We start from the raw sequence: 16,357 nt of genomic DNA on the forward strand, positions 1-16,357 counted from the left end.
TGTGGTAGCCTATAATCCCAGCTACTCAGCAAGCTGAGGAAGGAGAATCACTTGAACCTGGGGGACCAAGGCTGCAGTGAGCCTAGATGGCGCCACTGCACTCCAGCCTGGGCACTTAGAAGACCATAATGACCATCTCCATGCATCCCACAATACACACTGATACGGTTTGTCTGTGTGTCCCCAACTCAAATCTCATCTTGAATCATAGTTCCCATAATTCCCATGTGTCATGGGAGGGACCCAATGGGAGGTAACTGAATCATGGTGGGGAGAGACAGTCTTTCACGTTCTCATGATGGTAAGACGAGTTCTGATGGGTTTTTTTTTTTTTTTGGAGACAGAGTTTCACTCTTGTTACCCAGGCTGGAGTGCAATGGCACGATCTCGGCTCACCGCACCCTCTGCCTCCTGAGTTCAGGCAATTCTCCTGCCTCAGCCTCCTCAGTAGCTGGGATTACAGGCACGCGCCACCATGCCCAGCTAATTTTTTGTATTTTTAGTAGAGACAGGGTTTCACCATGTTGACCAGGATGGTCTCGATCTCTTGACCTCGTGATCCACCCCCCTTGGCCTCCCAAAGTGCTAGGATTACAGGCTTGAGCCACCGGGCCCGGCTGATCTGATGGTTTTATAAAGGGGAGTTCCCCTGCAAGTACTCTGCCTGCCTGCCGCCATGTGAGATGTGACTTTGCTTCTCACTCACCTTCCGCCATGATTGTGAGGCCTCCCCAGGATGTGGAACTGTGAGTCCATTAAACCTCTTTTTCTTTATAAATTACCCAGTCTCAGGTGTGTTTTTATTAGCAGCCTGAGAACAGACTAATACACACAGTGAGTACCTACCACTTGAAGATACTGCACAGGGTAGTGGAACCCCCAGACAGGCTGCCCCTGAAGAGCTGGGTCACAAAAATAAAGTCACTAATAATTAGCACAGACCAAGCTCCAGGTGCTTCCTGACTTCCAACAAGTTAGGGACTCTACTCACTCCACTAAGTAGGGTCAGAGAGGTGAAATGACTTAGCTAAGCCCAGGCCTGGGGTGGTGATGAGAAACTTTGATTCATGATTCCTTGACAATCTGAGTTTCCTTCCTCCTCCTTTCCCTGAGCACTAAAACATCTGCTATGGTAGCAGAGACAGGAAGGGAGGTGACAATCAGGCAAATGCATCTGCAAGGCAGCAGGGTATTCAATGAAGGGAGTGAGGACAGGAGGGGCAAGTCGTCAGGAACAAGTGAAGCAGCCCCACCCCTCTTGCTAACCTGACCTTCCCCAGTCAACCCAGTAATATCTCCACAATCCTATCTGTCCACAACTATACAGCCTCTCAACCTTTCCCTGATTATATCTTCATCTCTATCTGGATAAAACTGCACCATCTAACATGGCAGCCACCAACCACTTCTGGCTATTTTATTTTTAGAGAGTCTCTCTGTGTCACCCAGGCTGGAGTATAGTGGCGCAATCTCGGTTCACTGCAACCTCCGCCTCCCAGGTTCAAGTGATTCTTTTGCCTTGGCCGGCCTCCTGAGTAGCTGGGATTACGGTCATAAGCCACCCTATCCAGCACACCTGTGGCTATTTAAACTTAAACTTATGAAAACTGAATAATATGGCCAAGCAAGATGGCTCACACTTATCATCCCAGCACTTTGAAAGGCTAAGGTAAGAAGATCGCTTGAGCCCAGGAGTTCGAGACCAGCCTAGACAACATGGCAAAACCCCATCTCTACAAAGATTTAAAAATTAGCCAGGTGCAGTCAGGTACAGTGTCTCACACCTGTAATCCCAACACTTTGGGAAGCCAAGGCAGGCGGATCACCTGAGGTCAGGAGTTCAAAGCCAGCCTGGGTCAACATGGTAAAATCCCATTTCTTTCTTTTTTTTTTTTTTGAGATGGAGTTTCACTCTTGTTACCTAGGCTGGAGTGCAATGGCTCGATCTCGGCTCACCGCAACCTCCACCTCCTGGGTTCAGGCAATTCTCCTGCCTCAGCCTCCTGAGTAGCTGGGATTATAGGCACACGCCACCATGCCCAGCTAATTTTTTGTATTTTTTAGTAGAAACGGGGTTTCACCATCTTGGCCAGGCTGGTCTCGATCTCTTGACCTCCTCGTGATCCACCCACCTCAGCCTCCCAAAGTGCTGGGATTACAGGCTTGAGCCACCGCGCCCGGCCGGTAAAACCCCATTTCTACTAAAAATACAAAAATTAGCTGGGCATAGTGGCACATGCCTGTAGTCCCAGCTACTTGGGAGGCCAAGGCAAGAGAATCACTTGAACCCGGGAAGTGGAGGCTGCAGTGAGCCGAGATTGTGCCACTGTACTCCAGCCTGGGCCACAAAGCAAGACTCTGTCTCAAAAAAAAAAAAAAAAAAAAAATTAAAAATTAGCCAGGTGTGGTAGCATGGGCCTATGGTCCCAGCTACTCAGGAGGCTGAGGTGGGAGGATTGCTTGAGCCCAGGAGGTTGAGGCTGCAGTGAGCCGTGATCACACCACTACACTCACTCCAGTCTGGGTGACAGAGTGAAACCTTGTCTCAAAGAAAGAAAGAAAAGGCTGGGCATAGTGGCTCACGCCTGTGGAGGCCAAGGCAGGCGGATCACTTAAGGCCAGAAGTTCAAGACCAGCCTGGACAACATGGCAAAACCCTGTCTACCAAAAACACAAAAATTAGCTAAGCCTAATAGTACACACCTGTAATCCCAGCTACTAGGGAGGCTGAGGCAGGAGAACGACTAGGGGGCAGAGGTTGCAGTAAGCCAAGCTCGCGCCACTGTACTCCAGCCTGGGCGAGAGAACAAAACTCTGCCTCAAAAAAGAAAAAAGAAAGAGAGGTACAGAAAGTAAGAGAGAGAGAGAGAGAAAAGAGAAAGGGGAAGAGAGGGAAGAGGAGGGAAGACAGGAGAGAGAACAGGTGGGCAAAATAAAGGGGAAAAAACAATAACTTTAAGTTAATACAAATTTAAAGATACATGAGTAAATAAAAAATAGGGACTTTTTCCCTCCTCACTCTCCACCAAAAATGAAGGAGGGAAAGCAAGAGGAAAGGTAATCAGGAGATTGAGCCAGGAGAGAAAGATGTAATCAACCATAAACAACCTTTCCCTAGACTGCCACCTCCCACACTACTTGGCCCGCCAATGGACACCTGGGACTGAGATCAGCTGTGGAGGATACGATTGTTCTCAAAAGAGAATAGCCCAAGGGCAGAAGCCTGCCCTACCCACACCTGTTCCTGCAGCCCTTCTGCATTTACCTATTTCAAGTGACTCCCTTCCTAGGTACCTACTACGCCCTACTCCAGGCCCATCCTCTTCACCCTTCATCCATTGTCCCTCTACCCAGAGCTCCTTCCTACAGATTCTATCTTCCCCTCCTTATGGACTGAGGATCAGAGGATCAGACTCAACCTCACAAGATCTTTTGAGATTTTTTTTCCCAGGGCCTCACCCATTCTGGCCCTCCCAAGGTCACCCCCTTTCTTCTCCCCATCTCCAAGGTCAGTTTCTGCCCCTTCCCTCCACCCTCACTATCAACAATGACCAACATTCCTATTGCCCTTATGATGTGCCAGGGCCGGTCCTTAGCATTTTACACATTAATTTTTCACAGCCCTATGAGGTGGCCACGGTTACTATTTTACAGGGAGGAAAATTAGGTCCGTAGACCCAGAGAGGTGCAGTCTGTTGCCCAAAGCTACTCAAGTGGAAAGTGGCAGAGCAAGGACGTGAACCCACACACTTAACCACTACTCTCCTATCTGTACGTGAACCCATACACTTAACCACTACTCTCCTATCTGTCAACCGTAGTTCAAAGCTCTTCTGCAACCTACTGCCTCCCCACCCCAAAGAGGGGCTTCTAACTACGCTTTTTTGCAGGGTAATCTTGCCCTTAGCAGCATCCACCTGAAGGGACTGTGACTCTTTTGGCAAGAAACAAAGCCTTCTCAAGCGTTTCTAAGAAATGTGGGCAAAGTGTCCTGTCCGTGCCTCTTTTTCCCCCCTCATTAATTCAACAAATATTAATCATCTCCTCTGTACGGTGTCCAGAACACACGAATTCCGTCTTGATATTCGATCAGAAGACACAGGAATCAAACAAGTTTTTTACACGTTTCATTTTAAAATCAGAATTGTGGCAAAGGAGCAAAGAACTACAGGGCCCTATGCAGCCTGTGACAGGGACCTGCTCTCTTCTTTCTCCTTTTTGAAGGAGAAAGAAGGAATCTTTGCCCAGAAGAAAGTCACTCCCTTACAAAGTCAGCTGCATTCTCCAAACCCTGAGAAAAAAGGTCTCGCGGTCTTCCCCTGTCCCTCCAAGGAGCCCTGAATAGGGGAGACAGCTGATAAAGAACTCCCATCCCTCTCTTCAAGTCGTCTTTCTCCCTCAGGGCCCACAAAGAAGTTGCAATCAGGTTCTTTTCCTCTCCTAAGGAAGTGGCAAAGCTTCCCTTCGGTGTCTTCTCCAAGAGGTCTCCCGCTTTTTCCCCTCTGCGACAGCCCTTCCTTCATATCCTTCAGGGACCCCACACTCTGAAGATAGCCTTTACATCCCTACTCCCCTTTGGGAAAACCTCCTGGAGACCAGGTACTCACAGATATAGCTAGTCCCCGAGCCCCAGGCTGCCGCAACAGCAGGACGGCAGCCTGGCGCAGGATTCGGCTTTGCCTCCAAACCCTCGCCGCAGCGATTGCTGCCGCCATCTTGGCTAACAACCACTCAGCAGTCCGGCCCTCTTGTAGGCTAGGCTCAGGGCTCCCCCTTTATATGCCTGACGCAAACTCCACACCACCTGACAAGGAAACCACCTTTTTCCCCTCCTGTGGTAGACAGAATGCACAGAGATTTGGAAAAGAAAATCTATCTGTCCAAAGTTTTCTCCAATTGCCTCATTGTAGTTACTCCTGTAACAGGCAAAAAAAAAGGGCAACCTGACCAAGGCCCCAAGGATTTAGGAGGCGGCTGCTGAGTAAAACAGGACCATGCCAAGGCCCGCCTCCTGTTCTCAACTGCCCAATGGCGTTGCCAAACTTAGGAGGTGGGTCGGGGCGGAGCCAAATTGTTGGTAAACGCTAAGCCACGTGCGGACGCCCAGGCTAACTGCCCAGCCCAACGCGTACGCACTCGTTACGCAGCCTGTACGCAGCGCGCGCTGCCGGGCGGAAGTGACAATCGCAGCCGCACGTGGGGTCTGGCATGATGGAGGAGGAGAGGCATGCTGACGCCAAAATTCGCGCCGAAACTGGAACAGGGTCCAGCCCTCGGGGTCCCGGCTGCAGCCTCCGGCACTTTGCCTGCGAACAGAACCTGCTGTCGCGGCCAGATGGCTCTGCTTCTTTCCTACAAGGTAAGAACTTCACGCTGGTCTTTCTTTTAGGGAGGGACTACAGTGCAACGGAGTGCCCGCCTCCCCACGTTACCAGCTGGTAAATGTCACTCCTGCACTGATGCAGGATTTCTTGTCCGGTTGAATACTACTACATACGCAGGGATACACACATCTCTCCCTCACGACTAGAAAGGAGAAGATATCTCCATCCTGGCAAATATCTTTGAGAATGAGAAGAGGGGTAGACTGTCCCCCCAAGAATGGATATTTCAGGATAGGGAAAATCACCTCACCAGGGCAAATATCCCGCTTAACTAGATTCGTCCTCCGCTTCTCACACACACTCTCTAGGTCCATGCATCCCGGACTGACGCAAACCTATCTATTTGCATAAATACACTGGAGTGTGACGGATCTTTCACCCACATAAATACTTCTCAAATGGAAGATAATATCACTACCCTAGGTTGAAAAATATATCGCCACGGCCATCTCACTGCATCTCTCCACAGGAGTAAACATCCCTAAGATTAGGGCAAGTCTTACCTATAGGGCAAATGTCCCCTTCCCCTAGCTAAATAACTCTAAAAACTAGATTAACTCCAAGAACATTTTTCTTTTCTTTTTTTTTTTTTTTTTTTGAGACGGAGTTTCGCTCTTGTCACCCCAGGCTGGAGTGCAATGGCGTGATCTCGGCTCACCGCAACCTCCGCCTCCTGGGTTCAGGCAATTCTCCTGCCTCAGTCTCCTGAGTAGCTGGGATTACAGGCACGCGCCACCATGCCCAGCTAATTTTTTCTATTTTTAGTAGAGACGGGGTTTCACCATGTTGACCGGGATGGTCTCGATCTCTCGACCTCGTGATCCACCCGCCTCGGCCTCCCAAAGTGCTGGGATTACAGGCTGAGCCACCGCGCCCGGCCTACATTTTTCTTTAAAATTTGACATGAGAGGCTGGGCGCAGTGGCTTCACGCCTGTAATCTCAGCACTTTGGGAGGCCGAGGCGGGTGGATCACCTGAAGTAGGGAGTTCAAGACGAGTCTGGCCTACATGCAAAACCCCATCTCCACTAAAAATACAAAAATTAGCTGGGTGTGGTGGTGGGTGCCTGTAATCCCAGCTACTCAGGAGGCTGAGAGCAGCTGCAGTAAGGGGGAGGATGGTTAGCTTTCAGGAAGGACTTCCTGATAAAAGTTACTAATATCAGGACCAGGTATGGTGGCTCACACCTGTAATCCCAGCGCTTTGGGATTACAGGTGCCCAGGAGTTCAAGACCAGCCTGAGCAATATGGCAATCCCCTCTCTACTAAAAATACTATAATTAGGCTGGCACAGTGGCTCACACCTATAATCCCAGCATTTTGGGAGGCCAAAGTGGGCAGATCACCTGAAGTCAGGAGTTCAAGACTAGCCCTGGCCAACATGGTGAAACCTCATCTCTATTAAAAAATTTTTTTAAAAGGGGGTAGGGAGTTGGGGAGAGATAGCATGGGGAGAAATGCCAGATACAGGTGAAGGGGAGGAAGGCAGCAAATCACGCTGCCATGTGTATGCCTATGCAACAATCTTGCACATGTTCTTCACATGTACCCCAAAACCTAAAATGCAATTAAAAAAAAAAACAAAAAAAAACGGGCATGGTGGCATGTGCCTGTAGTTCCAGCTACCCAGCTACTCGGGAGGCTGAGAGGGGAGGATCGCTTGAGCACAGAAGGTCGAGGCTGCAATCAACCATGATGGCACCACTGCACTCCAGCCTGGGCCAGGAGAGTGAGACCCTGCCTGAATGCCTTAATGGATGACTATTACTAATATCAGCTAAAGTCAGTTGCGCACTCAGCATGAGCCCCACAATGTCTTAAGTGTTCTCTGTGAATTGAGTCCTTTGACCCTCACAGGATGCTAGAGGGGAGGTACTGCTGTTGTCCCCATTTTACAAATGAGGATTCGCAGGCAGAGAAGTGAAGTGAGTGCTCAAAGAATCACTGCCAACAAATGGCGGGGGTGGCGTGGGGAGCCCTGGCTATCAGGCTCAATACCACGAATGGGGCCCCAGAAGCCACTGTGAGTGAGGCCTCCCGTGCTGTCTCCCCAGGTGACACCTCTGTCCTGGCGGGTGTGTACGGGCCAGCCGAGGTGAAGGTCAGCAAAGAGATCTTCAACAAGGCCACTCTCGAAGTGATCCTGAGGCCGAAGATCGGGCTGCCTGGTAATGGGCACTGCTGAACCTCCGAAGAGTGCCCAATTTGTCAGAACCGCTCCCTGGCTCCTCCCTGCCAGCGCCCCCAGTCTCCACTCCCCACTTCGGTCTCCCCTCAGCTGTTTCTTTAACTCTCTGTCCCTGTGTCTTATCTTCTGTTGCTTCTCTGTCTGCCTCTAATTTCTCCCTCTGTCTCTCTTTTTCCCTCTCTGCCTTCATCTCCCTTTCATTCCATTAACCCGTTTTTCTTTTTCTTTTTTTTTTCTTCAGATGGTGTCCTGCTCTGTTGCCCAGGCTGGAGTGCAGTGGCACGATCTCAGCTCACTGCAACCTCTGCCTCCCAGGTTCAAGCGATTCTCTTACCTCAGCCTCCTGAGTAGCTGGGATTACAGGCAACTGCCACCACACCCAGCTAATTTTTTTGTATTTTTAGTAGAGGCAGAGTTTCACCATGTTGGCTAGGCTGGGGTCAAACTCCTTACCTCAGGTGATCTGCTCGCCTCAGCCTCCCAAAGTACTGGGATTGCAGGTGTGAGCCACTGCACTTGGCCTTTATTTTTTATTTTTTTTAGATGGAGTCTTGCTCTGTTGCCCAGGCTGGAGTGCAGTGGCATGATCTTGGCTCACTGCAACCTCCACCTCCCGGGTTCAAGCTGTTCTCCTGTCTTAGCCTCCCGAGTAGCTGGGATTACAGGCATAAGCCACCACACCCGGCTAATTTTTGTATTTTTAGTAGAGACGGCATTTCACCATGTCGGCCAGGCTAGTCTTGAACTCCTGACATCAGCTGATCCACCCGCCTCGGCCTACCAAAGTGCTGGGATTACAGGCATGAGCCACGGAGCCCAGCTTTTTTTTTTTTTTTTTTTTGAGACAGAGTTTCGCTCTTGTTACCCAGGCTGGAGTGCAATGGCGCGATCTCGGCTCACCGCAACCTCCGTCTCCTGGGTTCAGGCAATTCTCCTGCCTCAGCCTCCTGAGTAGCTGGGATTACAGGCACGCGCCACCATGCCCAGCTAATTTTTTGTGTTTTTAGTAGAGACGGGGTTTCACCATGTTGACTAGGATGGTCTCGATCTCTTGACCTCGTGATCCACCCGCCTCAGCCTCCCAAAGTGCTGGGATTACAGGCGTGAGCCACCACGCCCGGTCTTTTTTTTTTTTTTTAAGACGTAGTCACTCTTGTCACTCAGGCTAGAGTGTAATAGTGTGATCTTGGCCCAGTGCAACCTCTACCTCCCAGGTTCAAGCCATTCTCCTATCTCAGCCTCTCAAGTAGCTGGGATTATAGGCACACACCACCACGCCCAGCTAATTTTTGTATTTTTAGTAGAGACAGGATTTCGCTATGTTGGCCAGGCTGGTCTCAAACTCCTGACCTCAAGTGATCCGCCTGTCTCAGCCTCCCAAAGTGTTGGGATTACAGGTGTAAACCACTGTGCCTGGCCCATTAACCTACTTTTCACCCTTTTACCCTCATATCCCTCAGTCCCCACTGGCTGGGCCTGCTGGGGTGGGAGTGGGCGTGGGTAGCATCACAGACATGGTACTCTCAGGTCTTCCTCCCCTGGATAGTTCCCTTGGTGGATGCCGGAGGTAGGAGGGGTCGGTGAATGGCAGGCAGGCCTTGCCTCCTTCCCAATGGAATCCTCCATCATCCCTGCAGGTACCTGCACCATCCCAGCCTGAGACTATGGGCCCTTTCCAGGGAGTTTGGGTGGAGCATACAGAGTAAGGTGAGCCAGATGGAGGGGAAGACTGTGACAACCTCCCTTCAATTTCCTCAGGCGTTGCAGAGAAGAGCCGGGAGCGGCTGATCAGGAACACGTGCGAGGCGGCGGTGCTGGGCACACTGCACCCCCGCACCTCCATCACCGTGGTGCTGCAGGTTGTCAGCGATGCCGGCTCTGTATCCTTTCCCACAGGCTGCTGTCTCCAGGAAGTCTCCTGCTTGCTTCTTTTCTGGTGGCCACATATGCCCTCTCTGCTAGCCAGAAAGCCTTCAAACACTTGACAGACACCAGCTCACTGAAGAAGGAGAGTAAGCATAGCCTGAGTGTCTACTTATGTGCCAGACCCTGTTCGCTGTGCCTTATACACATCTCATTTAATACAGCATGTGAAACACGTGCCCTTCTGATCCCCATGCAAGTGGCAGAGCCAAGACTTAGACCCAGATCACCTAGTTCTAGAGCCCAAGGACCCTGGCAGATGAATGTTCTTATCTTCCCATGTTTCAGGTGACAAAACTGAGGCCCAGACAGGGGAAGGGGCTTGCCCAAGGTCACACAGCTGGAAGCCAGCACAGGCAGGACTCAAGCCCAGGCCGGTCTGACTCCAGAGCCTGTGCCAATCACTTCTTTTGTTTTTTGTTTGTTTGTTTGTTTTTGAGCCAGGGTTTCAGTCTGTCGCCCAGACTGGAGCACAGTGGTGCAATCTCGGCTTACTGCAACCTCCATCTCCCGGGCTCCAGCAATTCCCATGCTTTAACCTCCTGAGTAGCAGGAATTGCATGCACCCACCCTAATGCCAGGCTAATTTTTGTATTTTTAGTAGAGAAGGGGTTTCACCATGTTAGTCAGGCTGGTCTCAAACTCCTGACCTCAAGTGATCAGCCCGCCTTGGCCTCCCAAAGTGCTGGGATTACAGGCGTGAGCTACTATGCCCGGCCGGCAATCACTTCTACTCTGCACCTCAGTGGATTTCAGGCTGTCAGTGCTGGGGGCACCCTGAGCAGAGAGCAGCTGAGTCAGGAGCTGGGACTCAAAAGATCACTGTGTCTGAGGTGAGGGAGGTTATGGTTGAGGACCAGAATTAGGCATTGTAGAAGGCTTTACTGGTACACGGCCCCAAACTGGACAGACGTTTTATGGATGGGCAGAGAGAGAAGGTATTGTAACTCCATTTTACAGAAGGGGAAAGTGAAACCTGGAGGAAGTGGTGGGGGATCAGCGGCAGAGCTGGAACCAATTGACTCTAAAGCTGTGGCGTTTGTGTGGCCTGCTAGGCCTGGAGAAGAAACACATGAGGAAACTGAGGCAGAGCCAGCTGACTCCCAACCTGTGCTCTCCTTCCATGGTGAGTTTCCTGTAGGCAGCAGTGAGAATGGCTCTTCCTCCACTGCCCTGCCAGCTCTGTCACTGGAGAGTGGCTGCCACCCACATTTCAGGCCTGGCTCTGCCAGTCAGTGCCTCCCCCATGTGACTTGGGAAGGTTTCTTCTCCTCTCTGACCCCATTTGCCAAAACCTGTGGTATGTACTTCAGTACATACCTGTTGAATATTATGATATTTCCTACCTAACATATGAGGAGCTTGAGACTTAAGGATTAAATCACTTCCTCAAGGTCACAAGCTGAGAGAGCAAAGACAGGTCTGGAACCCAGGGTTACAAAATCCCAGAACCACTTTTAACCACTCTGCCATACTGTCCTTCTGTGACCAATTAGTGATGTCTGCCACAGGCATTGGCCCAGTGGAGGGAGGCATGGACCAACATGGTGAAACCCCATCTCTAATAAAAATAAAAAAATTAGTCAGGTTGGGCCGGGTGCGGTGGCTCAAGCCTGTAATCCCAGCACTTTGGGAGGCCGAGGCGGGTGGATCACGAGGTCGAGAGATCAAGACCATCCTGGTCAACATGGTGAAACCCCGTCTCTACTAAAAATACAAAAAATTAGCTGGGCATGGTGGCGGGTGCCTGTCATCCCAGCTACTCAGGAGGTTGAGGCGGGAGAATTGCCTGAACCCAGGAGGCGGAGGTTGCGGTGAGCCGAGATCGCGCCATTGCACTCCAGCCTGGGTAACGAGAGCAAAAAACTCCGTCTCAAAAAAAAAAAAAAAAAAAAATTAGTCAGGCATGGTGGTGGATGTCTATAATCCCAGCTACTCGGGAGGCCGAGGCAGGAGAATCGCTTGAAACTGGGGAGCGGAGGTCGCAGTGAGCCAAGATCACGCCACTGCACTCCAGCCTGGGCGATGAGTGACATTCTATCTAAAAAAAAAAAAAAAAAAAACCAACAAAAAAAGAAACTTAACCATTGCTCGTGGTGCTCAGCTCCTGGCCTGTTGTCTGAATGCCGCCTGCATAGCACTGGTGGATGCAGGTGTACCCATGCGGGCTCTCTTCTGTGGGGTCACCTGTGCCCTGGACTCTGATGGGTCCCTTGTGCTGGATCCTACATCCAAGCAAGAAAAGGTAAGTGTGAAGACCAGGGTGGCTGAAAGGCAGAGGCCAGACAGCTCCCCCTCCCTTCCTCCAGGCCTCACTTCTCTGCAGACAGTTGGCTCATGCCACGTCAGTCCCACTTAGCAAGGGCTGCTCCAATCATCATGGTTCATTCAGCAGCAAGTGACAGAAACCCAGCTCAAACTTCCTTAATTGGAAAGGAAATGTATGGCTGGGTGTGGTGGCTCACGCCTGTAATCCCAACACTTTTTTTTAAAGGCTAGTCAAGTGAAGCAGTGGGAATGGAGAAGGAACAAAGAAATCTGTAACTGGCTGTAATCAATTAGTTGTAAACACCACTGCACTCAGACCAGCCAATCCCAACACTCTGGGAGGCCTAGGCAGGTGGATCACCTGAGGTCAGGAGTTTGAGACCAGCCTGAACAACATGGAGAAACCCTGTCTCTACTAAAAATACAAAATTGGCTGGACGTGGTGATGCATGCCTATAATCCCACCTAGTCAGGAGGCTGAGGCAGGAGAATCACTTGAACCCGGGAGGCAGAGGTTGCAGTGAGCTGAGATTACACCATTGTACTCCAGCCTGGGTGACAAGAGTGAAACTCAGTCTCAAAAAAAAAGGTATGGCCAAGAACAGTGGCTCACACCTGTAATCTCAGCACTTTGGGAGGCTGAGGTGTACAGATCACCTGAGGCCAAGAGTTCAAGACCAGCCTGGACAACATGGTGAAACCCTGACTCTACTAAAAATATAAAAATTAGGCTTGGCATGGTGGCTCACGCCTGTAATCCTAGCACTTTGGGAGGCCGAGGTGATATATATATATATCACATATATATATATATATATCATATATATATCACATATATATATATCATATATATATATCACATATATATATTTAAATATAAATTTATATAAATATATATATAAATTAGCCAGGCATGATGGTGCATGCCTGTAGTCCCAGCTAGTGGAGAGGCTGAGGCAGTAGGATTCAGGATTGCTTGAGGTCAGGAGTTAGAGACCAGCCTGGCCAACATGGTGAAACTATCTCTACTAAAAATATGAAAATTAGCCAGGCGTGGTGGCATGTGTCTGTAATCCCAGCTACTCTGGAGCCTGAGGCAGGAGAATTGCTTGAACCCAGAGGGCAGAGGTTGCAGTGAGCTGAGATTGCGCCACTTCACTCCAGCCTGGTTAAGAGTGAAACTCCATCTCAAAAAAATAATGAAATAAAACCAGGACTTCAGACACCATCAGGATGTCCTCGCTTCACTTCTCGTCCCTGCCTTTCTCAGCTTCATTCTCTGTGGCCAGCATCTTTCCTGAGGCTGAGACTGACCCCGTAAACTCCCAATTTCCATCTTAAGAGGCTCAAAAGCAAACAGCAGCTCAGGTTCAGTGTCCTGAGCTCAGGTTATTCTGAGTTGTCTGCCCAGTGCTCTAATGGTTTCCTCCAATCAAGAAGGCAGAAACCACTTGGAGGGTTTCAGATGGAGGGAGTTGTATTTTTTTTTTTTTTTTTTTTTTTTTTGAGACGGAGTTTCACTCTTGTTACCCAGGCTGGAGTGCAATGGCGCGATCTCGGCTCACTGCAACCTCCGCCTCCTGGGTTCAGGCAATTCTCCTGCCTCAGCCTCCTGAGTAGCTGGGATTACAGGCACGCACCACCATGCCCAGCTAATTTTTTGTATTTTTAGTAGAGACGGGGTTTCACCTTGTTGACCAGGATGGTCTCGATCTCTTGACCTCATGATCCACCCACCTCGGCCTCCCAAAGTGCTGGGATTACAGGCTTGAGCCACCGCGCCCAGCAGGAGTTGTATTTTTTGGCAGTTGAGATGGAATCTCGCTCTGTTGCCCATGCTGGAGTGCAGTGGCAAGATCTCAGCTCACTGCAACCTCCACCTCCCTGGTTCAGGCGATTCTCCTGCGTCAGGCTCCCAAGTAGCTGGGACTACAGGCATGTACCACCAAGCCCAGCTAATTTTTGTATTTTTAGTGGAGACGGGATGCTCTGCCCTTGCTACCCCATAGAAGGGTGACTGTCTTTCTTGACCTTGTGATCTGCCCGCCTCGGCCACCCAAACTGCCAGGATTACGGTCATGAGCCACTGTGCCTGGCCACAGGACTGGCTGAGATTTCATCTGAAGGGAGGGTCCTAGGTCCCCCACTACCTTCTTCTTCCCCTTGTCCCTAGGAGGCCCGGGCAGTCCTGACCTTCGCCCTGGACAACGTGGAACGGAAGCTGCTCATGTCCAGCACCAAGGGGCTCTTCTCGGATGCTGAGGTACCAGCATGGGGATGAGGGCAAAAGCCAGAGCCTTCCCTCCCACTGACATGCAGTCTTGTCCCAACTCTGCCCTGGATTCTGAGAGTCTTCAGGAGAGCCTCTTGCATTTCTGCTTGTAAAAAAGAGAGTTTTCAGACTTTGTGATCCCAGAAACCTTTGTGGAAATGTTTAAGGGAAGCCCAATTTATGGGACAGGGAAAAAGAGGTTGAGCTCAGTTTAAAAGTCAGAAGATGGCCAGGCATGAGCCTGGTGGTACACACCTGTGATCCAAGCACTTTAGGAGGCTGAGGCAGGTGGATCACGAGGTCAGGATCCATGGCGAAACCCTGTCTCTACTAAAATTAAAAACAAAAAACAAAAAACAAAAAAAAAACTAGCCGGGCGTGATGGCACACGCCTGTAGTCTGAGTTACTTGGGAGGCTGAGGCAGGAGAATCGCTTGAACCCGGAAGGTGGAGGTTGCAGTGAGCTGAGATTACACCACTACACTCCAGCCTGGCAACAGAGCAAGACTCCATCTCAAAAATAATAATAATAAATAAATAAATAGGGCTGGGCACAGTGGTTCACACCTGTAATCCCAGCACTTTGGGAGGCCGAGGTGGGTGGATCACGAGGTCGGGAGATCCAGACCATCCTGGTTAACAGTGAAACGCTGTCTCTACTAAAAATACAAAAAATTATCTGGGCGTGGTGGCACGCAGCTATAATCCCAGCTACTCGGGAGGCTGAGGCAGGAGAATCACTTGAACCCAGGAAGCATAGGTTGCAGTGAGCCAAGATCACGCCACTGCACTCCAGCCTGAGCAACAGAGTGAGACTCCATCCCCCAAAAAATAAAAAAATAAAGTCAGAAGATGAGGGCATGTGATGGTCCCCAGCTCCTAGCTCAGAGTGGTAAGCCACCAAAATTCTGGGTCTCAGGCTAAGGGACAGAAGCCTGGAAACTGCAAAAGCACATCCAGCCTGGACCTCATAAATCTAGGAATACATGGCAGGAAAGATTGGGAGTCCCTTGATTCCATGGCTCTTAGATGAATATTCGGGGTCAAGGGGCCCATGACTGTAAAATCCCAAGACCACTCCAATTAGGCGCTTTCTTCAGTTCCCCAGCTCTGCAGAGCTGGGGCCTCTTCCAAGGTATGAGGCTGCCTGATTGGTCCGAGTCCTGTTGCTGTCAGAATCTTACCCCTGAAGCCCTCACCCTCTCTTTATTTCTCCTCATCTCTAAGAAACGGCTCATGAAGTGGGATATAATCCCTCACCACCTGCCTCACTTGGGGGTGGGGGAGTGGTGGGAGGTGAAGGGGGAGGTGGTGGGTTTGGGGGCAAAGGGAGGCAGGTGGGGTCAGCAGAACCTCTTGCATCAGCCCTGTCGTGTCGTGTGTGCATGCAGGGCTCAGCCCCCAGCACCAACCAGTCTCTCCTCAACAGCTCCAGCAGTGCCTGGCTGCAGCCCAAGCAGCTTCGCAACACATCTTCTGCTTCTACCGGGAATCGCTGCAGAGGCGTTACTCCAAGAGCTGAGACAAGCTGGGGCAGGGGGCCGCTCCCACTGCCTCCACCCACCCACCTGCTACAGACTGAAGCAAACCAGCTCATGTGAGCCTGCAGCCATGTCATCACAGGGGCTCCTGCAGGGAGCCCTTGGCCCCCAACAGTCCCCAGGCCTGGGGCCACAGATCCCTGCCCAACAAGGATAACATTCAAAGGAGTTCACATTTATGGAATGGATGAGTCAATAAATTAATTCATTTTAACATGTCTGTCGAGCACCCATTGTCTGCAGGCCCTGCTAGTGAGATCCCAGAGGAGCAGGGAGGTAAGCTGGTATTTGTCAGATGGTACTAGATCTATGAAACAATAAAACTGGCCGGGCGCGGTGGTTCATGCCTATAATCCCAGCACTTTGGGAGTATGAGGCAGGCAGATCATAAGGTCAGGAGTTCAAGACCAGCCTGGCTAACACAATGAAACCATGCCTACTAAAAATACAAAAATTAGCTGAGCGTGGTGGCAGATGCCTGTAATCCCAGCTACTTGGGAGGCTGAGGCAGGAGAATGGTTTGAACCCGGGAGGTGGAGGTTGCAGTTAGCCAAGATCGTGCCACTGCACTCCAGCCTGTGTGACAAAGTGAGACTCCGTCCCAAAAACAACAACAACAACAACAAAACCCTCTTCCCCCTTCTCCAGCTCAGGTCTCGGGGGAGCAAGCACCCTGGGATGCCCACCACAGCTCGTCACCCTGACCGGTCGGTCCCCTCTTGGTCTCAAGCACCCCAAGCCCTTCCATCCTCTCCGACACACGCACATGAATAGACTCTGG

The 16,357-nt window shown here is 50.6% G+C and overlaps 2 protein-coding genes across 3 annotated transcripts in view; one reads left to right on the forward strand and one right to left on the reverse strand.

Annotated features, from left to right (window-relative positions):
• Positions 1-5,128, reverse strand: part of BCKDHA (branched chain keto acid dehydrogenase E1 subunit alpha) — a 33,685-nt gene extending 28,557 nt beyond the window's left edge. Inside the window, exon 1 of the mRNA XM_003943191.4 lies at positions 4,608-5,128. Within this exon, the coding sequence (XP_003943240.1) occupies positions 4,608-4,715 (108 nt within the window). The 5' untranslated portion in view covers positions 4,716-5,128. The remainder of the gene's footprint in view (positions 1-4,607) is intronic.
• A 20-nt stretch (positions 5,129-5,148) lies between these two features.
• EXOSC5 (exosome component 5) lies at positions 5,149-15,794 on the forward strand. Of its 2 annotated transcripts, XM_039465649.2 has the most exons (6): positions 5,149-5,359; positions 7,439-7,552; positions 9,331-9,452; positions 11,600-11,740; positions 13,937-14,026; positions 15,465-15,794. In XM_039465649.2, exons 1-6 carry the CDS (start codon positions 5,209-5,211, stop codon positions 15,555-15,557), a joined length of 711 nt encoding a protein of 236 aa, XP_039321583.2. In that variant the 5' UTR covers positions 5,149-5,208; the 3' UTR covers positions 15,558-15,794. The 2 variants fall into 2 exon arrangements, with proteins under 2 accessions (XP_039321583.2, XP_039321584.2); XM_039465650.2 differs by lacking the exon at positions 7,439-7,552.
• The last annotated feature ends 563 nt before the right edge of the window (positions 15,795-16,357 follow it).

Source organism: Saimiri boliviensis, chromosome 14, assembly GCF_048565385.1.
Source record: "Saimiri boliviensis isolate mSaiBol1 chromosome 14, mSaiBol1.pri, whole genome shotgun sequence".
Classification (NCBI taxonomy): Eukaryota; Metazoa; Chordata; class Mammalia; order Primates; family Cebidae; genus Saimiri; species Saimiri boliviensis.

Coding starts and splice junctions, on each gene's coding strand:
- EXOSC5 (XM_039465649.2), top strand. CDS start 5,209: ATGATGGAGGAGGAGAGGCATGCTGACGCCAAAATTCGCGCCGAAACT. Junction 11,741..13,936: donor CTACATCCAAGCAAGAAAAG/GTAAGTGTGAAG, acceptor CCTTGTCCCTAG/GAGGCCCGGGCAGTCCTGAC. Junction 14,027..15,464: donor GGCTCTTCTCGGATGCTGAG/GTACCAGCATGG, acceptor TCTCCTCAACAG/CTCCAGCAGTGCCTGGCTGC.